Source organism: Peromyscus maniculatus, chromosome X (genome assembly GCF_049852395.1).
Source record: "Peromyscus maniculatus bairdii isolate BWxNUB_F1_BW_parent chromosome X, HU_Pman_BW_mat_3.1, whole genome shotgun sequence".
Taxonomy (NCBI): Eukaryota; Metazoa; Chordata; class Mammalia; order Rodentia; family Cricetidae; genus Peromyscus; species Peromyscus maniculatus.
The window spans coordinates 38,367,186-38,393,590 of record NC_134875.1 but is presented as its reverse complement, the minus strand read 5'-3'; the positions used below and the strand labels follow the sequence as shown (position 1 = coordinate 38,393,590).

Genomic DNA, 26,405 nt, shown 5'->3' with positions numbered 1-26,405 from the left:
AGTGAAACACTGGCTGATATTCCCAAACTGTACTGCAGGCCAACTACTCTGGCATCGGAGCCTTGCCATCCAAGGCCATTGCTTAAAGGAAGAACTGCATATGTTTAATTCTTTTTAAAGAACTTATTACTATTAGGGGCCGGAGGGATGGCTCAGAAGTTAAGAGTACTTTCTGCTTTTCCAGAAGACTCAGTTTTGATCACTGGCATCCACTTGGAAGCTCACAATCATCTGTAACTCCAGTTCCAGAAGATCCAGTGCCCTCTTCTGGCCTCCTTAGGCACTAGGCATAGAAGTGATGCACAAACATACATGCAAGCAAAAAAAATCCATGCACATAAAATAAGATAAAAATTATTGTTGTTGTTGTTGTGTATTTACGTGTGTCATAGCATGCATATGGAGAGCAGAGAATAACTTTGGGGAGCTGGTTCTCTCCTTCCACCTTGTGTCTCTCTTGGCCATGCAGCATACCCCATGCTTTGTATCTTAGCCTCTCATCTCACCACTCATTACAGATGGGGGTCACTGCAGCTGGCTTTTATGTGCTTTCCAGGAATTGAACTCAGGTTGTCAGGAAAGCACTTTTACCCACTGAGCCGCTCAGCCAGCCCAAACTGCATGGGCTTAGAAAGGACCACCAAGTCTCGGTTTAAAGAACCAGCTAGAACTGCACCAATGCAGTTGGAGGTGCCAGGCGTGGGGCTCAGTGACGGAACACTTATCTAGCATGTGCAATGCCTGGGTTCCATCCCACCTACAGCTAGTGGCTAGCATGCTGGATGGCAACACCCCTAAACAATGAACAGAATGAGGAACTGCCCCGGCCTTAGGGAATGAAGGTCAAGGAGACACAGATGTCCTCCGAGTCTCTCCACCGGAGCTGCACTGCAGTCCTGCCCAGAGGCCACAAGTCCCTCCACCCCTCGCCCTGCACTCAGTCTCTCCTCCACCTGCCTGCTCTCCAGGCTCACGTTTACCTCTTTTTCCGCCTCCTTGAGCTCGGCTTCTTTCTCTTTGACTCTCTGGACAAACATCTGTCTCATCTCCTCTTCTTTCTTCTGGAGCTCCCCCAGGAACTCATTTCTTTTCGCCTCATATGTCTCCTGTAAACTGTAGATACAATCAAGTCAATCCCACTGGCTCCGGGGCAACCCTTGCTCAAGAAAACGGGCCCCAACCATCCTGAGTTCTCTCATCCTCTCTTCCCTAATTCTAATTCTGACCGAGAAATGCCAAGAGACCCACAAAAGGGGAGGGGTATGTTAGCATGCAACAGCAATATTACAGAGCTACTGAAGGGGGCACAGGAGCCCTGGTGAATTGGATTCCTTCTAGAAATATTTCTATTTCTCTCTTCTCTCTTCTCTCTTCTCTCTCTCTCTCTCTCTCTCTCTCTCTCTCTCTCTCTCTCTCTCTCTCTTTCTCTCTCTCTGTACAGGATGAGGAAACTGGGGCTCACAGAGATGAAGTGACTCGCTGAAGAGTGTACACCTAGTCAGAGGCACAGCTGACCCCAGAGGCTGGGTCTCCTGTTCCTTCGTTTAAGGTCCCCTCCCACTGCACTGCACTGCCGGGCCCCGGCTCTGAAACCGACCACACTGACCTGCCACTTCCTCAAATACTCGCTGAGATTATTTATACCTACCACGGAAGTGAACAGTGTGGATAGACATGAAGCCAGTCGCTCAGCCTCTAGAGTCCAGAGCCACCATGCCTGTCCTAGAAGAACTCAGGGTCTAACGGGAGATGCCTGGATCAAGACCACTGCCCCTGGTCTGCACTTAGTTTTCAAAAAGGGAGAGTCAGCCTGGTGAAGAACAGAAGGACTGTGCTCCCAAGACAGAGAAGCATGTGGGCAGGCAGAAGTGGGGAGTGGTGTTCCTGGGGATGTGGCCACATTCGAACAGGCTTGGGGGAATCATGTGAGCCATGGAGGAGCGAGAGGGGAAGTTCTTGAGTCTGGAAGAAGAGGACAGGCTTTAGATGGCACATTAAAGAAGCGGACATATATCCACAGAGCGGTTTACATCAGTCAGAACATGAGGAAGTCTGCTTGGCTATTCTGGGAAGGAAACTGCAGCAATTCAAGTGTGAAGCGGCAGGATCTTCGTGTTAAGGGCTGGCAGGGAATGGAGAGATCTGAGGGACAATAAGGGCTGCAGAATTTCTAGGTCTTGGGAGAAATCAAAGCTGACTCTAGACAGCTCTCCTCTGAGCAGCTCACACGGACTTTCTCAAGTGTATCTTATTCTCTTTGTGTGCATCTTTCTTCGAATCTTAGTGCTTTCTTTGAATCTACGTTAAACTCTGCTAATACCCCCCAAAGAAACGTGGACCACTAGGTAGGCGGTAGAACATGAACAGCAACAGGAAATGCTGGAAAGGGAAGAAGAACACGGACTTGACGGCAGACTGTTGGGGACTCAGATCAGGCATCCACAGAATACCTGAGCGCAAATGTCTGCAGAACAGTGGCATCAATGGCTTCAGAGTTCAATGGCAAAGTCTTAGCTTTGGATTCATCGGCTACCTAGGTGGTAATTAGGGTTTTGAGAAAAGAAAGAACCAGGACAAAGAGATAAGTATGAGAGAACAGAGGTTCCTTCCTCCATGGAAGGAATTCTGAGGGAGCAGCAACATTTAAAGGAGACAGCTGAAGAAACTGAGCCGGAAAGTGAGACTGAGGAATAAGATGACAGAGAGGGAGAGGGATAAAGCTGGCCAGGCCGATACTGGAAGAGCTGAAGGTCTGCAGAAGGTATCTCAAGAAAGCCGAATTAATGTTTCCCATTAAAATCAAGCCACAATGAAATCGGCCACCAACCTACAACTACAGGCCCTTTTGTGGAGAGCTGGAGGCGAAGCCAGAGAGCAGTGGGTTGAGGAAGTAAGTGAGGGAGGAGGAAGAGGAACAGCAGATACAGAAATGTTTCTTTCCTGTCAGAGACAAACCTCTTGACAGGGGAGGAACTGGCAAAGAAAGAGCAGAGCTTAAAAAAAAAAAAAAAAGGACTTCATCAGGCAGGAGTATTTCCGAGCAAGGTAGACAAGGGGCAGTGGAAGAGAGGGAAGCGGGTGAGGATGCTGAAACAGAAGTACCAAGGATGGGGCAAAGGAGGAAAGGCCAGGACTGAAGGGCCAGGCAGAGGCACACCTCCTTCCGGATGCAGATGAAAGCTGTGGAGGTGAAGGAGAGCAACGGAGGAATTTCCGTCAGAGACAAGCTCGCTTTCCCCCAGCTCAGGAGCTCTGGGGCCCCGACCTGCCTATCCCCAGAGGGGTGGGAGGCTGCCATTCCTAAAGCAGACACCCCCCAAAGGACTGCTCGTACAGTGTTCTGCGCCCCCTTTCTGCTATGAACAGGTTCTGTGGGATCCCAGAGGCCATTTGAATGCCTTTTCCTCCCACAGATAATCCCCCTGGCTTGCTCATGGATGTCTGACATTTCCTGAAAGGAGATGGAGTCACGGTAAAGGGCAACACATGGTAATTCAAAATGCAGGGCTGATGACACATATTGTGTACACAGAGCCGAGATTTCCACTGGTCTATGGCTCCCACCTGTGTAAGAAAAAGCACTTGAGAGTCTGAAACACCAGTGATTACTCATCTTCAGTGGCCAAAACAAAACTCACACTGAAATGCTTCGGCAGTGGGGGAAGAGCATCACGCAGGTCACCAATACAAGCAAAGTGACTGTGGTCCTGTTTCGTATTTTCCTACTCATTTATTCATTCATTCATTCATTTATTTATTTATTTATTTATTTATTTATTTATTTATTTATTTATTTATTTGGTGCTAGGGATGAACTCGGGGCTTGTGCATGCTAGGCAAGCACTCTACTACCAAATCACATACCCAGCTTTCCTTTTTTGTTTCTTTTTGAAAGGGATGCTCTTGCTGTGCAGCCCTGGCTGGTGCAGTACTTGCCAGGTACCCCATAGCAATCCTTCTGCATTAGCTTCCCCAGTGCTGGGATTCCGGGCATGTGCCACTATGCCTGACTTTTCCTATTTGCTTTCTGAGAACAGGGAAGAAGGGAAAGACTATAGTGGAAACCTGTCTTAAGCAACAGCAGAGCCAGATGAAGAAACAGGGAACAGAGAAGAGTTCCTAACTGCTACCCAATAGAACAAAACCCCAGCTCAGGGTCTCTGTGAGCCTGGCTGACTAGAGCAGTTATATATGGAAGGGAGGGGCAGAAGCAGTGGGTGATCAGCAAAGAGGTTTCTCCAGGCCCCCTCCCTTCCCTGCTTTTCTAAGCAAGGTGGTGGTAGCTCTTCTGGCAGATGTGCAGACACGGAGCGGGAACAGTCCACACAACACTGGTGACTCAGGAATTACTCTGGGCCCTCTAGCTAACCCCGTGCCTCTCCTCCCCTGCGGATTGTCCAGGGCAAGGCTTCCTGAGCTGGCCTGGCCTGGCGTGAGTGGTGGTACCTGAACGGTTTGCTGTCGGGGTCGGTGTCCTTGAAGCCCATCTCCTCCAGCTTACAGCGGCGGTACAGTTCATAGTGCCGGGTGTGGGTCTGCTCCCGCAGATCCTCCATGTTGACCCGAATCAGCATCTCCCGCAGCTTCACAAAGTCGCAGTGGGCCTCATTTTCAACTGCATAGTGGGGATCGGGGCATGGGAGGCATATTGAAAGGAAGGCCAGCAGAAGAAGAAATGGATGAAGTGAGAAGTAAAATGGCTAATGGTGACATTGCCTCGCAACCTCTTTATACGGCACCTACAAATTTCCCTTCATTCCATTTTCTGTGAAAACGGGAATGAAACATTAGGAAAGGGCACTACTACTGTGCAAATATCTAAGAGCTTCCATCAATGCCTCAACACGAATTCGCCAAGCAGACTTCCACAGGAATATCTGCTCCGCACTGCTTTGCAGATGACAACACACGCACGTCTATCTATCCATCCACCCACTAAATGTTTGCGCTATCTTTGTTCCCAGCAGTCTCTGTGGCCCAGATAATTCAGAAACGAAGCCGTGGAGCTCTGCTCTTAGGGACCTGCAGCTTAGTGGGAAAGCACATGTCCACAGGACAATATAAGGCAGTGCCCAAATTACAAACATGGAGGGAGGCTTGGCTGCAGGGCAGTAAGAGCCCAGAAGAGGGGGACGTGTGAACTCCCAGGACAGCACACGCTTCCCAAAGACAAAAACCTCTTGGATGACTCTGGAAGGAAGAATAGAATGTATCAGGCAGAGAACAGAACACAATCTTCACGAGGTCTCCAGAAGGCTGGGCAAGGGCACACAGTGAGCAACTTGCTGAGTCTGGCCTCAAACTCGGGTAGTGTAGGGGAGAGGCAAAAAGACCAGAGACGGAGTCTCCAGAGAGCAAGAAAAAAGAGCTAGGGTAGCAAAAGGTTATGGGGACAAGGAGGGGCAGACCCCAGGTGTGGCCCATGTGGATAGCAGAAGCTTTCAGGGAGGAGTTTTACCAAGGGGGGGCGGGGATCATGGCCTGACCACTGCAATCTTAAGCAGGAGCAAGTGGGTACCATTTCTTTGCTTTGTGGGCAAAGGTCTGCATTTTGGGCAGTGGACAAGAATGTGAGAGATGTGGACTAAATCACAGCAAAGTGGACTTCTGGCCAGAGCAAGTCTGCAGGCAGGGCTCTGTCAGGATGCTCCAGGCCTGGATCCACTGTGTTGGATGGCAGTGTTTGGCCATGTAGAGATGGATGGTGGTGTCTAAGAGGATGAAAAGATAAGTTACCCAAGATTCTGTCTCTCGGGGTCTGGGAGAGGACAGTAGGGACAGAGAGGAGGGTTCTGGAATGACAGAGTTGAGTATAGTTGTACCATTATAGATGGTCAGGTATGGTCATCAGAAGTATTGTCCAAAGTCCAGAGTGGTCCATGTACTCTTTCCACTTAAGGCCCCTTACATTCAGGCCTGAACTCTACCTGTTGCCATAGAACATAAACTAGTATGAAAAGCTGCATCAATAAAAGAACTCCTTGGGAGCAAGCTATCTGTATCTGCTTCTCCAACTCTGGACAGTGATCCCTGGTCAGGAGGAATGATTCTAGAGCCAGGCATGCTGGCACACACCTGTACTTTCAGCACTTAGGAGGTGAAAGCGGGAGGGTCAGGAGTTCAAGGCTAGCTTCAACTACATAGTGATTATAAGGTCAACCTAGACTACAGGAGACCCTATTTATTTTAAACAGAGAGAAAAAAAAAGGAATAGTTCTAAGTCTCTTTTAGGCTCCCAAGCAGTGTTCAATTGCTTCCTCATTCAAAAAGAACAGTCAACTCAGGAGTTCAAAACAACCAACCAACAACAAAACTCAGTTTGGGATAAGAACAGGGTAGTCTAAGTGGGAGGAAGGAAGTCACTGGAACTCTATCTGCTGCTTTGTCTCCTCCCATCTCAGGTTCCTGTCTTTCGGGCACAGACTCCAAAGGTGTGGCTGTTGGTTCAGAAGCCATTCCCAATGTTCCTAGTGTAACATCCTGTGGTAGTTCGAATGTAATTGGCCCTCATAATCTCATAGAGTGTGGCACTGTTAGGAGATATGGCCTTGTTGGAGTAGCTGTGGTCTTGTTGGAGGAAATGTGTCACTGTGGAGGTGGGCTTTGAAGTCTTGTATATGCTCAAGTATGCCCAGTGTCTCAGTTCACTTCATGTTGCCTGTAGGTCAAGATGTAGGACTCTCAGCTCCCTCTCTAGCACCATGTCTGCCTGCATGCTGCCATGTCCTGCCATGATGATAATGGACTAAACCTCTGAAACTGTAAGCTGCCACCTCAATTAAATGCTTTCATGGTCATGGTCTCTCTTCACGGCAATAGAACACTAAGACACATGCCCAGCTCCAAATGGTGGAGAAGAGCAAAACTTAGCATAGCTCTGCCCAACAGTCTTCTCCTACCTATGGGACATCCAGACGGGATGTAGCTTAACAGTAGCTTTCATCTAGCAGGCATGAAGCCTGGCTTCAGTCTCTGACACTGGAACAAAGAAGAACTGAGGATGTAGCTTAGTGGCAGAGCACTCGCCTACCTTGCCTGAGACCCCGAGTTCCATCTTCAGCACCACAAAAGAATGAAGAAAGGAAAGAAATCCAGCTACTGTGAGCGGGGCTTTGCTGTGCCTTGAATCACACCCGTCTTTGTATGTGAGGTGGACAACTCACTATCAACTTTCATCTTTGCTTTTTGGCAACACAGTCTCCCAAGGCTGCCTTTAAACTCACGATCCTCTCATCGCGGTTCCGCTCCACCTCCCAGTACTGGACTTACAGATGCACGTCACCCTTCTTGGGTGCCCATTCTCCTTTATTTGCCCAAGGATTGGAAAGGATTTACAGAGAGACTGCCAGCCGTGGCCCAGTTTACAGCCATAGACTCAAGGCCCCAAACTCCTGCGCACTGTAGTGTCATAGGGCGGACAAGAGCAGCGTAATGTGTGTGACAGACCACAAAAAGAATTGTCGTGAGTGTATGCAGGAGATATCTGATTCTTTTAAATTATGAAATAATCATATATATATATATATATATATATATATATATATATATATGAGTACATGAAATAGGTATGTGCAATTTAAAGAAATTCAAAATTTTTAAATATCTCCACAACCTAAGTTAATGTTACCAGTACCTTGGAAGCCCCTGCTGGCCTCTTTTTGATCTCATACCCCTGTCTCCTCTGGCAATGAAACTTAGGCATTATCCTGACTTTGGGGTTTAGCATTCATTTGTGTATTTTTTTATTTCAATTTATTTAGTGTGGGGGTGGGGAGTGTACGTGTGCACTCGTGTGGGTGCTGGTGTTTGTGTGAAGGTCAGAAGACAGCTTTTAGAAGTCAGCTCCGTCCTCCACTGTGGGGCCTCTGGAGATCAAACTGAGGCCATTAGACTCAGAGGAAAGTGCCTTTACCTTGCCCCCACAAGCCATCTCACTGGTCCCATTTTTTAAGATTTATTTTTATTTTTATTCGTGTGTGTGTGTGTGTGTGTGTGTGTGTGTAGGGTGTCTGCAGAGGGCAGAAGAGGGTTCTGATCCCCTGGAGCTGGAGTTAGAGGTGGAAGTGAGTCTCATGGCGTGGGTGCTGGGAATGGAGTTCAGGCCCTCTACAAGAGTAACAGGTGCTCTCTACCTCTGAGCCATTATTCCAGCTCTTGTTGTTTTTTAAAAATGATTTCATCGTTTATCACTCGTGTATGCATTGATAAAAACACATATCATGTTATTTTAGCCTATTTTTGGAATTCATATAAATAGAAACGTATCATATGCATTCTGGTATGATTTTATTCAGCTCAGCATTGTGTTTCTGAGATCCATTCACACAGATGTAACTGCAATTCACGCGTTTTCATTGCTGTCTAAGATCCCATTATATGGCCATTTCACAAATTACCCAGTCTATTTTTATGGACACCTCATTGTTTGTAATAATTTATCGTTATGAATAGCACTGCTGTGAACATTCTTGTGCCTCTCCTAACGACATACTCACTTTTACAGTCCTTTCTGTGTTGTGCCAAGTCCATTCGTCTTTTGTTGTTTCGTGGGGTGGGGGGAGATATAAGGGAGTACTTTCTCCATTAGAGACTGCACAAAAGGAGTCTGCTCATATCATAGAATCCAGGCACAGGGCCAGCGCTTGCTGCTAGTGACCCCTGTGGCTGTTTGAGACCCAAACTGAGTAGCAGGGGCTGAGACTAGCTAGGAACTGGTCATATCATGGCAGGGGGCAGCAGATACACAAAGAAGGGGCTCTCTGAGTGCAGCCCATCTGCGGGAGACTCACCCTGCACAGTCCCCCAAGGATACTGCCGCGCCCTCATCATCTTGTTGCCGATCTTCACTTCTTCTGTGCTGCCAACTACGGCAAACGGCAGGTGGGCCTAGAACAGAGGCAAACAAGCACTCAGAACTCCAGAAGAAAGATATTCAACAGCCCCCAGTGGAACTGCTGCTCCTCTCCAGGCCTTCCTTCGGGCCTTCCCCTGCGATGTCTCAGCACGGAGAGGTGTTTATTAAGCTCCACAGTCCCACAGCCATGCAGGGATGAGACCTAGTTCTTGCCTCTCTGTTCTGGATAACAACGGCATGGGTTTTCAAAACATAGGGAACAGAGCAGGAACATATACAGATACATGACCTAGCAACCTAAATTCACCAGTCACAGTTGCTGGGGGTGGGTTGATGAGCATCAGAAGGGCTTGGGCCCAGACTCTGGCATCACTGCTCTCTTTTAGCGTTTGAGAGCACAGTCTACAACCATTGAGCTGGACTGTCCTGGTGCTTGCCCACCCTAGACAGGAGCTCATGCTGACCCCATGAGCCTAGAGGGCAAATCACCAAATCTTCATCCCGAGCTCAGATGGTGCACAATAAGGGCCCTAAAGAAGTAGAAGACACTTCCTCGCGCTTTGGGAGCTTGTGCTCTTGTTGATAAAGCCTAAATTACATACTGAAAATCCTGTTAGATAGTACATGACCAAGGGCAAATAGTAAGTACTTCATAAATACTCCTTGAATAGAGGGTGGCAGGGCTATCAGAGTAGCGAAGAGGATGAAAGGGAAAGTTCAAGCAGGGTCATGAGCTTGGTGCTTGCAGGAGAGAAGAGGGGCAGTGAATGCAGAGGGCTAGACTGAGGGAGGAGGTGAGAACGAAAACCATGTTGTATCATCATCTGCTTGCATCCTGGGCTCTCAGCTCTAAGAGATGGAGGAGGACTGTGTGTGAAGTGGGAGGCACTTCTCTAGGCTCAAGAAGAAAAAACACACAAGAAGAAAATGAAGGCATAGGAAATGCCAGTCTTCCCCTGGGCCTGTTATTTTTATCGTCAAGGGACACTGTCAGAATGACAGGGTCACTCACTTCCCCTCTTCCCCAAACTGCTGTCATTTGATTCCTCTGGCTCCCTGGCTATTCTCGAATACACAGCCCCCACCAAACTGAATTCCAAGGCCTCATAAAACCTCCCACAGCACACTCCTTTATAACTGCCATCAAAGATGGTTCTAGAGAATACAGGCAAACAGATCATTTCCAAGGGCCAGAAATATAAACCTTATATATTATCAGAGGGAGCCATGCATGTCCTAAACTCCCATGCTAGGTCTTCCCAGTAAGTAGTGAGGCCACCACATTTTGACTGCCAGCCTTCCCGAGCCACCTGGGGTGGTCTACATCCGGTGTCCTGGCTAAACAGCATCTGCTAAAAGTCAACTAAACACGACAGACCAAGAGTCACTGGAAACAAGCTCTGACCATGCTGTTCTTGAAAGGTACATGGCTATGACAACCAGAATGGAATCAAGCAAGATAGTGAGGACTTTTAACTTTCAATCATACTACCAGGTCCTACTCATGATATCCCCCCCCCAAATGGAGGCCAGACTTTCTTCCATTTTTTTTGGGGTCCCTGCAGGAGGCTGACAGGTGATGTTTCATATATGTGGCCCCAGGGAGGAGACTCTTGATAGTTGCAAGACAAGGTCCCTGCTGACACATGACGAGCAGACTATTGCAGAAGGTAGATAATCAAGCTAGCTAAATTCTACATAAAGTCTCTCTTATAAAGGCCCTTAATCTCATTAGTGAGGGAGCAGTCGTTATGGCCTAACTAACCACTAAAGACCCAATCTCTCTTCTTTTGAAAAGAGGTTTATTTTTCTCTCTTTTTTAAGACGTTTATTTTTCATTGTGTACATGTATGTCTGTATGTGGGGATGTGCATGTGAGTGCAGGTGCCTACAGAGGCCAGAAGAAAGGATTGGATCTCCTGGAGCTGGAGTTACAGGAGTTGTGAGTCACAATACATGGGTCCTATGGTTCTCTGGTATGTGCTCTTAACCTCTGAGCCATCTCTTCAGCCCCTCTCTTCTTTTTTAAAAATCAGACCTAGGAATTGAACTCAGGGCTTTGCACATGTCAGGCACATGTCCTACCACTGATTATATATATATATATATATATATATATATATATATATATATATATATATATATATATATATCCCCAGCCTTCTTTTTTAGTTTTTATTTTGAAACAGGGTCTCACCAAGTTGCCCAGGCTTGTTCTGAACTCACTCTGTAGTCCAAGCAGATCTTGAACTTGTGGTCCTCTTGCCACAGTCTTCAGGGTGGCTGAGATTATAGGTTTGCCTCACTGGGCCTTACGAGTCTCCATCTCCAGATGCCATCACATGGGTAATACTTTCAAATCATAGCACTACTTTTCCAGGTTCATGACTACCTTCAACTCCCCCTGGTCCACTGGAAAGTTGTTTGATGATCAAGAGTCATGACACATGTGTCAGGCTTTGAAGACCAGAAGAATGGTTTTTGCTTTTGTTTTTGTTTTTAGGTTGTGAAATTCCATCAGGATCCTGTCTAGTGGAGTATACAAAGTGGCTTCGGTTTCTTCCCAGGGTGGACAGTGCCTACCAGTCATGAGGCTGGTTCTACTTGCCCTCATTTCAGGCTCCCACTAGTGGCTAAACAAGACTGTCACCTAATTCACTCAGGTATCGTTAGTCAAAGAAGTACATGGGAACAATGGAGACACTGTTGCTGGGGTGAGGGAAAGGACACATGGGCCTCCCTATGATCCAATTTGCCAACCATGTGCTCTTACTGGGCACTAATACACTGTCTCTGTGGGAATCAAACCCAGGACCTAACAAACAGCCAAATAACTGAGCTTAGTCATGTAACCAGGCCCATTCTTTAATCCCCAGCTCCAGTTTGAGCTATTCTAAGAATAGCATTAAATTTTTGTTGTATTTTTTTTAGACAGGGTCTCATGTAGGTCAGGCTATCCTCTAGCTCTCTGTGTTGCTGAGGATGACCTTAATCTTCTGATCCTCCTGCCTCTACCTCCCAAATGTTGAGATTATAGGTATGTCGTCATGCCAGACCAACAACACTGCATCTAAACAATAAGCTGGGCATGGTGACTCATTCCTATAATGCCGGCAATCAGGAAGCTGAGGCAAGAAGGCTACAAGTTTAAGGACAGCCTGGACTACCTAGTGAGACCCTGTCCCAAAACAATGAATTAATTTAAACAATGTGACAATTTTGAGATTTAAAGCCTACACAGCTTTGAGAGCAATCCTAGCATGGGTTGAAAATAGCATTTAGCAAACTCTCTCTCGCAACTCCCCCATCTCCTGCCCCCACAATCTGAAATAAGGTTTTCCAGAGCCACCCAAAAGCCAAAGGTGAGGCCGGGCATGCTCACTTATGAATATCTCTTACTCGAGAACAACAGGGCAGCTGCACCGTCTTCTCTAACTAGGTAAAAACCTTCGGCTTCTTCTATTTCCCATGACAAGGGGCTGTGCAGTGGGCAGAGGCTAGGGATCTGGAACCACATCTGGACTGGAGGGCCAGCCCCCAATCTTCATAGCCCCCAAGCACCCCCTCCCCATCTCAGCTGATATCAGTGCATATCCCGTGGTTTCTCTGGAGACTTTGACACAGTCGTAGTGGGGGCAGGTGGACAAAGCCCGTCTGTGTTTATCATAGCCGTGACTCTTCCCTCCTGTTTCCCAACTCGGCATCTGGAGCACAGAGGCTTCCCATACAGGCCCCTCTCACAGACAGGTCCAGGTCCAGGCATCTCGGCTCTAAGGCAGCCCTTCTCTTCCCTTCCCATTCAGAAGAGCACGATGGAGTGCAAGGGAGTAAATACTGAGCAATGCTGCTTAGAGGGCTGACCCCGAACCCACCGGATTGAGCTTACTTTTCTTTTGGAGGCAGGGGATTGCGATATGCAGCCAAGGCCAGAATCAAAGAAGTGATCCTCCTGCCTCAGTGCTCAGATGACAGCCGTGCACTACCACAACTAGTTTTTAATTTAGGTGTTCAAAGTGAAGCAGGGGCAAACCACGGGCTGTTGTGCATCACGTACGGCTGGCAATCTCTTCACTGCCATGGCAGCGGGGGTGAGAATTGCTGCTTCCCAACAATGGCGAATTTCCAACTCTGAGGTTCAGTCTGCCTTAGGCTGAGCAGGAGGTGATTGACACTTCTAACCCATAATGTAGTGACATAGTTTGGTGGGACACCTTCGTATTGCAAAAACCTTATTCCTATTTGTTTGTAGCAAAGCAAACTATGAGGCTGAACACTGCTTGATGACTCAGAGAATGAGTCTGGAAGCTATCTACAGGGACTGAAGTCCTGGGGTGACTAGATGCTTCCAGGCATCAGTGCAAGCGACACCCAGAAAACACTTCCTGGTTTGCGACATGCTGGGCACCTTTTCTGCTGTTCATTTCCATCAAAGTGCCCTGACTTCCGAATAGGACAGTACCATTTTGTTTTTTGATTTTTTTGTCCATACCCACAGCAGGTCACAGAGAACACAACTCTACCTACCACATGACACACAGACTTGAGCCAGACTTGTCCAGGCTGATGAAAGGCTTCCACTACGAAACCTGTCTGGGGTGGGCTGTGCTGATGGGCAGGACATCAGGCGGGACAATGACTCGCTGCCTAGCTATGCTAATTTGTTGGCCAATTCACAGGAGGTGGCAGCTGATGTTGTAATGATGGCTTAGAGGGCACCAGCAGCGGGAAAAGTTGGCTAAGAATGGCTTTTTATGACAAGGCTTTCCTGAGTTTGGCTGTCCCCTGACATTATGTCATCAGGAAAAACTGATGCCTCTCAATAGAGCAAAAGAAATCTGTTCCCGAAGCAGGGACTTGCTGAAAGCTCTTAGCTGTCTCCTAGAAATCACAACATTGAAGCTTTCACAGCAACAGCAGCAACACGTTGTAAAGAAGCGCCCTCAGCCGTCTTTATTACTCATTCCCCTAGTAGGGGGAGGTGGGGGAGGAGAGGAAAGAGGACTCTTTTTGTAAATTCATTCACACTTAATAAGGCAAAGCATAACCCTGGTGCTTAAAAATAACATCACTGGGGCTGGAGAGATGGCTCAGTGGTTAAGAGCACTGGCTGCTCTTGCAGAGGATCTGGATTTGACTCTGAACACCCACAAGGCATCTCACAACCACCTTTAATTCCAGTCCCAGGTGATCCCATGCCCTCTCTGGCTTCTGTGGAGACTGTACACACATGGTACACTTACATACATGCAGGCAAAACACTCATATGCATAAAATAAAAATAATTGTTTTTTAAAAAAAATCACTGTGGTTGCCAGAATATTGGAGGCTATTTCTCATTGTTCAGTTCATGACAACAGGACTTAATTCTTGGACAACAGCCCATCCTTGTGCCTCTGAGGCCAACCAATTGTTTCAGTCTTTTGCTGTGCCCAGGGATCCCCAGGGCAAGCTGGCCAGCTAGACTATGAGGTACTGGTGAGCTCTGGCTTCAGCAAGAGACCTTACCACAGTAAGTACAGTGGAGGGTGATTGAGGGAGACGCCCTACATCAACCTCTGGTCTCTACACACACAAACATACACCTGTACACACATATGAACATATACATGAACCAAAAATGAGGAGGAAGAGAATAGAAGAAGAGGCCTGAATTCCCAATCCACATTAAGCCTTGGGCCAGCCTTTCCCTGGTTACCAATCTCTGTGTCATTGAGACTTCACAGCAGCCATCACTAGAAACAGAAGTTAATTAGGTTCTGGATCCTCTGTCAGCAATACCTGAGACTCGGGCAATCAAGAGTTACCACACTAAGATGGTTGATGAAGGTACTTCACTGCTATTTGCCCAAGACTGATCATAAGAACGCATGTCTAGGCAGTTGAACCCCATGCCCCCACTCACATTCATGGTTCCATTGATCTCGGCCACTGACTCATCATCCGTGGGGAACTGATAGATCTGGACTCCATTGCTCACAAGTTCGCTGGTGATTTTGATCTTGAACTTGGTCAGCTCACTCTTAGAAATGGCATCTGATTTGGCAATGATGGGGATGATATTCACCTAGGAAAAGGAGGAACAAAGTGGGATCAACTGTCGTTAACTAGCAACTCACAACTGCACAGCCTAGGGCTCCCATCAGCTCTCAGAGGGGATAACTCAGCAAATAGGTCTGGCACTGCCCACCTTTAGCCACACAACAATATAATAAACAATAACAAGGACTTACTATGTGTTGGCCACTGAACTAAGCACCCTACGAGTGGCTTAGCAAAGTTAGTCCTAACTAACTTTCCCAGAAGGTGTTGCTAGTGTTTTACCAATGTGAAACTGAACCACTCAGCGGTTAAATAACTTCCCTAAGGCCACAGGTAAGTATCAGAACTGAAATTCAAATCAAAGTCAGCCTTATTCCCAAAGTTATGAGCAACTATGAGCTATCTATCAGATCAGATCTAAGCTGATGAACTGTGTGATATCTTGGAATCAAGGTCACTGCTGGAGTGAATCAAAGAAGAAAGATGACAGGGAATCTGTGGTTGACAAGGGGGCAGGTGGACATCCATTGCTAACAGTAAGTTGTCCCAACCCATGCAACCTAGGCTGGCCCCAGCCAGATATAACATGGATGCACATGGGAGGTCAGCAAAAGGAAGCGGGGACAGAACTTGATGAAGAAGAACATGCGGCTCTCTCACTTGCAGCAGCCAGTTGGGCACAGAAGACCCAGTATTACAGATCTGACGTGAAACACATGCAGAAATTTCAGACTGGGGCTGGGGCTGGGACACAGCTCAGTTGGTAGGATGCTAGCTGGGCATGAACAGAGGAGAGGCCTCAATTCCCGGCTTCAGCTGCCCCTGTAATCCCAGCCCTGTAATCCCAGCCCTGGAGAGGCGGAGGTGGGCGGATCAGCTCAAGGTCATCTTCAGCTACACAGTGGGTTTGAGGGTAGCTTAAGCTATACCAGAACCTGTTTTACCCCCACCCCACCCCACCCCCTACAAGTTACAATGCTTGAGTCAAAGGATTTGTTTCTGAGTAAAGAAAGTAGGTGTGAATACCCAATTTCAGATAGCAAAAGAAAGGCCTAGTGCCACCCCAAAAGTTCAACTCACCGGAATGCTGATCCTTGAAATCCCTCCAGAAAGAGGGAAAGCTTTTATTGCCCAAGGTAAAGAAATCTGACATGTGCCAGGCCTTGGGAGACAGAGCACACTAAAGCTCAGGTTCCTGCAGAAAATGGAGTTGATCCTGCCTGCAGACCCTTTGGGGCAGCGTGAGTGGTGCTCAGGCCCTGGACTCTGAAAGGAGAGCTCTAGAACTGAAGACGTCCCCTGAAGAGTCATACCACATAGCCTGGGTTGCTGGTCAAAGATCAGACCTTGTAGTTATCTCCCTTGAAGTCTTTGGGGTCAAGAGAGCAGAATCTTTGCCAAGATGGAACAGCAGGCAAATCCATGTCTCCTTGTCATTTTTTTTTTTTGGCTAAGTCCTCATTAGTTCACAATAAACATAATCCAAAAACTGCTTGCTTAAGGCAGCCCACCCAGCAGACTGCCTGCCACATGGCTCACTGCTACCCTATACAGGGCCATGCTGGGCAGGAAGACATTTCAGGAGCAGCCTATTATTCATGAGCAGTGAGATCATTGCTGCAAAAATGGAAAAACTGCTCTTATTCTGATTATAGCTGACATTCAGTTTTTATAGTGGCTATGCTACCAAATGACTACATGTAAATTAGAATTTTGTATACTAAAATAACTTGCAGTTAGAGCTAAAGGCAAATCTCAACTCTGTTAGAAGTTGTCTGACCTTGAGCGAGCTAGCTACTTGCCTCTCTGTGTCTCAGTGATCTCACATGTAAAATGCAACTAACAGTACCTAAATACACTAGATTATTATTATTGCTGTTGTTGTTATCATTATTATAAGGACAAAATAGGGCCCAGTCTCTATTGCTTTTTCTTTTTTTAAAGATTTATTTATTATGTATACAGCATGTATAACTGCACGCCAGAAGAGGGCGCCAGATCTCATTACAGATGGTTGTGAGCCACCATGTGGTTGCTGGGAATTGAACTCAGGACCTCTGGAAGAACAGTCAGTGCTCTTAACCTCTGAGCCATCTCTCCAGCTCCCCAGTCTCTATTGCTGAAGACAACACTTACATATCTCATTGAACATGGAGAAGTTGAGCTTCTCCTAACTAGGTTGGTGCCTAACTAGAGCCTTCACCTCTACTGACTAGTGTTCGTGGGACTGGAATGTGCTTTGCACATCACCGAAGGAGAAAGGCAGCTAGCAGTCCACCCAGCTACAAGCCCTGCAAACTATAATGGTCACCTGCCTATGTGGTATGCTGGTGCAACAGGGGCACAAATGTTGTGAAGGCAACCAACCACTATCTAATGGCATTTAAGGATGGAACTCATGCCCGGTACTGCTAGACCTGAGAGAAACTGGATAGGTCATGGGCCTGCGGGGAAAGCTAAAAACTACAGTTCTGCTAAAAGGACATTGCGATCCAATGGCTCCTGACAACATTCTGTTACACCCATAGATCAGTGCCTTGCGTAGCCATCATCAGAGGAACTTCCTGCAGTAGATGGGAACTAACAGAGACCCACAACTGGACAGTGTGTCGAATGAGAGATTTTGGAGCACTCAGTCTTAAATGGCATATCTTCATCAAACTCCTCCCCTCGGGGAAGAGACGGCAGAAAGACTGTAAGAAGCCAGGACTGGTGGCGCATGCCTTTAATCCCAGCACTCAGGAGGTAAAGCCAAGCGGAGTTCGAGACCAGCCTGGTCTACAGAGTGAGAGCCAGGACAGGATCCAAAACTACACTGAGAAACCCTGTCTCAAAAAAAAAAAAAAAAAAAATCAATCCCTCCGCCCCAAAAAACAAACAAACAAACAAACAAAAAGATTGTAAGAGCCGGAGCTGATGGAGGACACCAAGGAAGTAGTGTCTTCCAGACAATGGGACTGATACACATATGAACTCACAGAGACTGTAGCAGCATACACTGGTTCAAACCAGACAGGATCCCATTGCTGAGAGAGGGGAAGTAAATACAGGCTCCCTCTCTAACCAGGAAGCTACCTGCAACTGATAGCTACTTGCAAAGGAAAAATTAGGAAATCTCAGTGAGTATATTAACTTCAGGATACACTCCATGCTCAGCAGTAGATGGTGAACACACAGTGAACTCAATGGTGTTTTTGTAGACTTTCTGTCTCACACTGCTTTGTTTGGACTTTATTTATTTATTTATTTATTTATTTTTGTCTTATTGGTCTTGTACTTATATATTTAGTTTCTGTTTTCATGAAGTTTCTTTTTATATGTGTTTGGGGGGGCTTTTGTTGTTTTTATTTTTTAACGAGAGAGAGAGAGAGAGAGAGAGAGAGAGAGAGAGAGAGAGAGAGGAAGTTGGGGAGGTGGAGAGGTGGGGAGGATATAGGAGGAGTTGGGGGAGGGGAAAAGCATGATCACAATATATTGTATGAAAAAAATTTGATTAAAAATTTAAAAATTAAAACAAAATACAATAAAAACATCTTTTGTTAAAAAACAAAACAAAACAAAACAAAACAAAAAAAAAAAAAACAAAACAAAACCCAGAGCCCAGTGGCTAACCTCTTATGGCACAAGTAGGAGGAGCAGAGTTTGGATCCCCAGAACCTACAAACATTCAGCCTCAGAAGGCAGAGACGGGATTCCCAGAGCAAGCAAGCTAGTCAGCATGACTAGCCATATATTTGAATTCTGGTTTGGCTAAGAGATTCTGCCTCAGTAAATAAGACAGAAGACCGATGATGGAGGAGGATTCTGACATCAACCTTCGGTCTCCACATAGCACCCATATGTGCATGCATATACACACGTGTACACACACATGCAAACATGCATACACACACATGACCAACAGATACAAGGATGACATAACATATGTAAGTACATAGTGCCTGGCACATGCCGAATGCTAAGGAAGAAAAACTGTAGTAATTAGGTTTTTTAAAGAATCCAATGTTCAGTTTGTTTTGCTTTGCTTTGTCTTATTTTTGGGTGCTGGGAATCGAATCTAGGGCCTTGCACATGGTTGGAGAGATAGTTCAGCAGTTTGGAGCACTGGATGCTCTTGCAGAAGACTTAGGTTTGCTTTCCAGCGCCCACTTGATGGCTCACAATCATCCGTAACTCTAGTTGTAGGGAATCTGGCATCCTCTTCTGCACCAGGCATGCACGTGGTGCACAGATACACACACGGAGGTAAAATACCCGAAAACATAAAATAAAATAAATCTAAAGAAAATTTAAAGGAAAGAATAACACTTTCCATTGCCAAAACCAGCACCCTTAGACTTGAACAGCCATCTTGCTTGCATTCATTCTTATTTCCAAGACACCCAGGACAAATCCATCCCTCATACTAGGAATCCAGATGGCAAAGCATACGATACAAATGCAGGATCTGTTACATCATCCTTATGGAGGAAGGGCAGGAAGGAAGGATTGGATTAGGATGCCACAAAACCTCTGCTGGATTCCAGCACCCCTTACATATTAGATCAGTAAGAGTCCAGCCTGCTCAGCCCCAGCTCCTGCCTCATACCTTACTATCCAGCTTTTTCATGGTTACTAGGTCCAGAGACTTGAGCGAATGTCCTGTGGGGGCAATGAAGTACAAGCAGACATGGATTCGGGAGTCATGGTAGGTGTGCAGTACTCTCCGGATCTTCAGCTCCTCCTGCAGGTAGGCCTCAAACTGAGCATCTATGAATTCCACGATGGGCTTATAGCTAGAGAGGAAGGGAGAGAAATGACATCAAGTGCTTGGTTTTTTGATGTAGTCAGTCCCAGTTAGAAATGCAAAGTGTCCTCTGTAATCGGCCCTCCCACATCTAGTTGGGCTTCTCCATGACTTCTCAGTGGGCTCTTTATACTGACAGCTTGGCTGCCTTCTTGGTCCACATGTGAACCCACTTTATTTATTTCTTCACTGTGGAATGCCCATCCATCTTTCCTCATCCCCATCCTGCCTCCGCATACCTCAGGGCTCAGCTTAATGCCTATCTCCTCCCTATGGCCTTCTCTACGTATGCTCGGAACTCCTTCTGTGGCCCAGCAGTGTGAACAATTATACATGGTATTGGATTGTTTGCGGCTGCTTCACGGGACTCCGTGCTCTCCTCGACCCACTGTGTCTTCCTGAAGGGCAGGGCCTGGGAAGGGAACTTCTCTCTCTTCCAGCAGGCCCCGAGGCAATGTGGAACCCACTGGTGGGATCTGTAGTTGGGCCCTCAGTCGAAGCCCATGAGATGTTTCCTGCATGTCCCCACACCCTGCACTGGAGCTGTGGACACAAGACGTCTCTGTGGCCACCCTGGGGGATTTTGTCACAGTGCTGGGGGACCTTTGCTCATTCTTGCAGCAGTGAGTGAAGCATCCCAATTAACAACCTTGACACTCCCATTTTTTTTCACTTCTCATCTAAGCATCTAGACAAATGTTGATCAAGATACTTCCCCCATCATCTACACAGGAACCCCAGCTCACTGAGAATCCATGGAAAGCGCTCTCCTAGGCAGTCTTCTTGACTCAACAACACATTTATTTGTTTGTTTGTTTTTGAAACAGGGCCTCATTATAACCTTGGCTGGTCTGGAACTTGCTATGTAGACCAAGCTGACCTCAAACTCACAGAGACCTGCCTCTCTTTGCCTCCCCAGTGCCAGGATTAAAGGCATGCACCACCATACATAACTCTATTTGTTTATTTTTGAGACAATGTCTTGCTACATAGCTGTGGTGGTTTGAAAGAAAATGGTCCCCAAAGGGAAAGGCACTATTAGGAGGTGTGCCTTTGTTGGAGTAGATGTGGTCCTGGGGAAGAAGTGTGTCACTGTGGAGGCGGGCTTTGAGGTCTCATATATGCTCAAGCCATGCCCAGTGAGACAGAGTACTTCCTGTTGCCTATGAGTCAAGACGTAAGAACTCAGCTCCCTCTCCAGCACCATGCCTGCCTGTGTGCTGCCTTGCTTCCTGCCATGACAATAATGGACTAAACCTCTGAAATGTAAGCTGCCACCACAATGGAATGTTTTCCCTTGTAAGAGTTGCCGTGGCCGTGGTGTCTCCACATAGAACCCCTAACTAAGACAATAGCCTAAGCCGGTGGAATTCATGTACTCAGACTGGCCTCAAACTCATGAACCTTCTACCTCAGCTTCCTGAGTACTAGAATTACATACGTGTACCACCACACCTGACTCAGCAAGCCCTCCTAAACAATAGTGAGTGGAAGGTCCAGAGGCAGTTAGTACTTGTTAAGGGAAGGAGAGAGACTTTCTTCATTAGTATAGCCACTGATGAATTGCCCATGCTTCGGTAACTAATCCCTTATCCATGTTCCTATAAATAACCCTAATTAAACTTATTGGTTTGCACATACACAGGCATAAAACTAGAAAAGGGAACTGGTGAGATGGCTCAGTGGTTAAGGGCACCTGTCATTAAGCCTGAGGATCTGAGTTTGATTCCCAGAGCCCACATGATAGGAGAAAACTAGCTCTTGCAGTTGCCCTCTGACCTTTATACATGACTGTGGTATGCACACACACACACACATGCTTGTGCATGCATGCACACACACACACACACACAAATGAATGAAAGTGTAATTACTAAAACACTTCTATTTACAAAAATAAAAGTAAAGGAAGGGTTACTTGGGAAGAGGAAGAAGATCAGTGGGAGGGAGACAAGAGAGGGTAATGGGGAGTGAATATAATTAAAAAACACACTATGTACACGCACGAAAGTCTCATAATGAAACCCATTATCACGTATAATTAATATATGCTATTTTTTTTTTTTTGGTTTTCCGAGACAGGGTTTCTCTGTGTAGCTTTGCGCCTTTCCTGGAGCTCACTTGGTAGCCCAGGCTGGCCTCGAACTCACAGAGATTCACCTGGCTCTGCCTCCCGAGTGCTGGGATTAAAGGCGTGCGCCACCACTGCCCGGCGCTAATTTTTAAAACTTCAAAACAGACGAGTCAGCCCACCCCTCCTCCCTGTGACATTCTTTCTTTCTTTTTCTTAAATACACTTATTTATTGTGTAGGTGTGTGGCCTAACTGTGGAAATCGGAGGACAGCTTGTGGGAGTCAGTTCTCTCCTCCCTCCCCAACCCCCCCCCCCCAGAGATCCAGGGATGGAGGAACTCAGGCCATCAGCTTGGTGAAAAGCAGCTCTACCCACTGGGCCATCTCACCTGCCGCTGCCTCACCCTTGACCATATCATCCTCCTTCTACCCTAACTAGGTCATCTCAGTTTTCAGCCCTCCCTCCTCCCTCTGCCTCTCCTCAGCTTGCTGCCTCTCCACTGGAGATGCTGTCTCCCTTCAGGGAAGAAGAGGTTCATTACCTCAGCCCAGGGCAGGGAGCTTTCAGATCCCACTGCCAGAAGAGAACATGATCAAAGAGACGTCTGAGCCCAACCAACACCTCCCACCTGCAGCAGCTCCCAACCTGAGCCTTTGTGAAAGAGCCCCCTTAGGCAAGGGGAGGAAAGCAGCCTTTAAAAAAAGAATCACAGAATTCTACATCCCGAGAGCTGCATTCAGGAAGAGACCCAGGTGCAGGGTATCTCTGGCACCCCAAAGGAAAAAAAAACCTAAAAATACTGTTCTTTCTCTTTCTTCCTTTGCTTCACCCCCGCCCCAGCCAAGACTGTTTTGAAGCACAAATGATCGTTTGGCAGCAAAGAGTCATAGAAGGTTCCTGAAGAAATCATAGTGAGAACAGAGGGCACATCCCTCAGACGTAGCTAATTTTTAGATGGGTAGCTGCTTTGAATTATATGATCAGGGCATGCATGGCTTTGCTTTCCTCTATTACATAACTTCTTTTTTATTTCAGTTTTTGCTTCACACAATGGGGTGGAGGAGACAGGGGAGCAGATTTTCTCAGCTTCCTTCCTCTTGGATCTCTGGAACCCTCTGTTCATCTGATTCCCACTGCCCCCTGGCTCTCAGAGCCTCTGAAGAGGCGCACAGATCAGACCAGGCAAACCCACCAATCAGCCACCAGGATTTGGTTTCAAGGGATCTGAAAGATGGTGACTCATCTTTGTACCGTCAGTGTCTGGCCTGCTGTCTGGCATCCAGTGAGGATTCCACCTACCCCTGCCCCCATGGCTGATCTTCCCACAGTGGCCATCTCTTCTCCATCTGTTGCTATCCTTACTGAACTCCACTCTGGGGCAAAGGAAATCCTTACTTCTGTATGTAGCTGCATTACCAACTGTGTCTTTTTTCCTTCAAGGTGCTACTTTTCTCATACCCCTCCCAAGAGGACATTTCTATATGACCCACACCCTAGTTCCATGGAGGGCTGTAGAAGACAGCTTTCTTCTAGCACTTTCTTCCGTGGCAGACTCTATCCTTCCTCATCACTACAATTAATCTTTTCCCTTTTAAGGCAGCAAGTTCAAGACTTTTATGGACCATCCACGTAATTCTTTTCTAATGTATATAGGTGTTTTGCCTGCATGTATGTGTATGCATCGCATGCATGTCTTGAGTCCATGGAGGCCAGAGAGGGTGATGGATCCCCTGGGACTGAAGTTACAGACAGTTATAAGGCTCCATGCAGATGCTGGGAATTGAACCTGGGTCCTCTGCAAGAACAACCAATGGTCTTAACTGCTGAACCATCTCTCCAGCCCTTTCCACACAATTCTAAACATGGAGTCCACAGATCTCCAAGAAGCCTATGAATAGAATTTAGAGGATCCCCAAACTTGGACAGGAACAAAACACATCTCTAACTGAAGTTTGGCACTTTCTCCCATTATAAACCAAGGCAATAATCTGTAGTCCAGTAGAAATCTTTCATATTTTCCTTTCCTAGTCCAGTGGTTACACATCTGTCAAAATATCATCTACATCCATCACAGCTTTTATGTTCTGGTAATTATGAAGCCTGCAAATAGATACTGTTATTTCAGGACTTAACAGAGAAGCATATGGGTTACTAAATCATAATTTTAAAATATTTTGGTAACTGTATTTTTAATACAATTGGTACATTTTAGGCATTCGAAAGTTAGTTGAGAATGAGCCCAGAGGCCACAGCACAGTGCTAAAGGTGCCAATTGTCCAAATGCCTCTTCATTTCTGGTGGTGAGATGTACTGTGGAGACTCTGCACTAGACTACTGAATGGAAAGTACGCAAAGTTCAGCTACTTTTGACACCAGGACCAAGGACAACTTCTCCGACGTCTCCATTTCAGCAGTATCTGAGCTGAAAGGACGAGTATTACCAGCAAGCCATGGTAAGAGCCAGGAGAAGGGCAGTCCAAGCAACAGAAATGCAAGAATGATCCTGAGGCCGAAACCAGCCTGACAAGGTTAAGCGACAGGAAGAAAGGCTGGGAGCTGAAATTCAGTGAATGAAAGAGGAATGAGAAACTATCAACCACAGCTACACAACGGAAACAGCCTATGTGTCCATCAACTGATGGCTGGATAAAGAAAACATGGACTATCCGTACAATAAAATAGCTTCAGCTATAAAGAAATTATAACCCACCTAACACATGCTAGGCCCTGGGTTCAATCCCTGTAGCTGGAAGATTTCCTGTGGGACAAATCTCTCCATCTCTCCTACTCACGTCCCCCAAGTAAACAAACACACAGAGGCTTATGTTAATTAAAACTGCTCAGCCATTAGCTCAGACTTACTGCTGACTAGCTCTTACATTTAAACTCATCCCATTTCTGTTAATCTATATGTTGCCGCATGTTCCATGGCTTTACCTGTATGCCGTTACATGCTGCTCCTTAGGCAGCTGGCTGGTGTCTCCCCCACCTTCTTCCCGTCTTTCCCTTTGAATTTCCTGCCTGCCTCTAAGCTGCCTTGCCATAGGCCAAATAGCTTTATTTATCAGCCAAGCAGAGAAAAACATATTCGCAGCATACAGAAAGACATTCCCCCATCAAATCCCCAACATTGAAAAGGGGGGAGGGGTGGGAGGGAGGGGGTATTAACGCACAGACTAATTCCATATAATTTCATTTGTATGAGACACCTAGAATAATGAAATTTATAGATACAGAAAATATGGTAGTTGCCAGAAGCTGAGGTGGGAAGGGAATGGAGAACTGTCCGGTGAATTTCCTTTGTGGCGAAGCAAATGTGTGGGAACTACACAGAGGCGATGGTTGAACAACAGATAGCAGAGGTGGTGGTTGGTGTATTACGTGCCATTGGTGTATTACATGCCATTGGGCCATTCATCTTAATCATCTTACCTGAGTTTTGTCAAGAGCCTCAATGGTTTGGGGACACATTAAAGTCTGAGAAGTACTGGCATCTGGCATCGGTTCACCTGCCTAATACTTCCCCGGATACACTAACACCCAGCGGCCATCTCCAGGAAATGTTTCTTTTCCCTACAACCCGTGCACCTTGAGGCGAGAGAAGGTGGGCAAGTGTGTAGCTCTTCTAGCCAATCCCTCTAGCCAAGTCCTCCTCCTCCTCCATGCCAGTGTCCCACCTCTCTTCACTGGAGACCTAGCCCATCTTCCTTTGGCCGATCTTTCTCCACACTCTAGGTGATTACAATGTACCTGCCAACAACTCATCAACGTTCAGTCTCCATAGTCTGTGACTGCCTGCACATCGTACCTTCAGCTCCCCCTGCTCCCCACCCAAGAAATCCTCCCTGTGACACCCAACTCTCTGATCACAACCTAGTATCTACCTAGCTGTCCTATGCCTTTGATCCTCCTCTACATGATTTAATCTCCTCAGAATGCTGATGCTCAGGAATCTGGCCCCTTTCCTTATTTCACAGGCTATCACTGTCTTCCCGGTCTCAGCTCCTGTGCCAAAGCTGAAACACATGACTGGTCGATTGAACCAGGTTTTTGTCTTTGAGACAGGGTCTTGCTGTGTTGTCCAGGCTGGGCTTGAACTCTTGGGCTTAAGCAATTTTCCTGCCTCAGCCTTTCTAGTAGCTCGGACTACAGATGTGCAACACGGCAGCGCCCATTATGAAACATTCTTACCAACCCCTTCATCTCTGTTCAGCCCCACCCTGGTGGCCTAGTAAAATGACTGAACTGAACAAATGTCAGATGCTGACTATTCCATTGCTCCCAAAGTTGGCTGAAAGCAAACACAAGGCTATGGGTCTTGATGCTTTTATAAATTCATGGCCTGCTAAGTCCCACGTGGTCCGGGTTCCAGAACCCTGCCTAGGGGTAACAAGGAAATAAGGAAAGGACAGACACAAAGACACATATACAGTGAAGCTGGGACCAGGTTGGGCTCTGCTACCTGTATCCCCACCACCTGGAACCTCAGTATGTCTATTAGGTACAATGCAGGGGCAACGGCTAGCCAGTCTCCGTAGGGGAGCAGTCTCAGGCTGTAAACATCTGGCAGGAGGAAACTGCTAGTCTTTGCACACACTGATCAATCATAAACACTCATCCTCAGAGTCCCAAAAGGAGTTTGGCCATTTCTT

General features: G+C 46.8%; 1 protein-coding gene across 7 annotated transcripts in view; it reads right to left on the bottom strand.

The window, feature by feature from the left end:
• Positions 1–26,405, bottom strand: part of Septin6 (septin 6) — a 139,874-nt gene that overhangs the window by 12,530 nt on the left and 100,939 nt on the right. For all 7 annotated transcript variants that reach the window (XM_076562973.1, XM_015987097.3, XM_015987096.3 and 4 more), the window contains 5 exons: positions 19,482–19,668; positions 14,757–14,918; positions 8,790–8,886; positions 4,447–4,615; positions 981–1,113 (listed from right to left, as the gene is read on the bottom strand). In XM_076562973.1, coding sequence (XP_076419088.1) covers positions 981–1,113; positions 4,447–4,615; positions 8,790–8,886; positions 14,757–14,918; positions 19,482–19,668 — 748 coding nt within the window. The remainder of the gene's footprint in view (positions 1–980; positions 1,114–4,446; positions 4,616–8,789; positions 8,887–14,756; positions 14,919–19,481; positions 19,669–26,405) is intronic.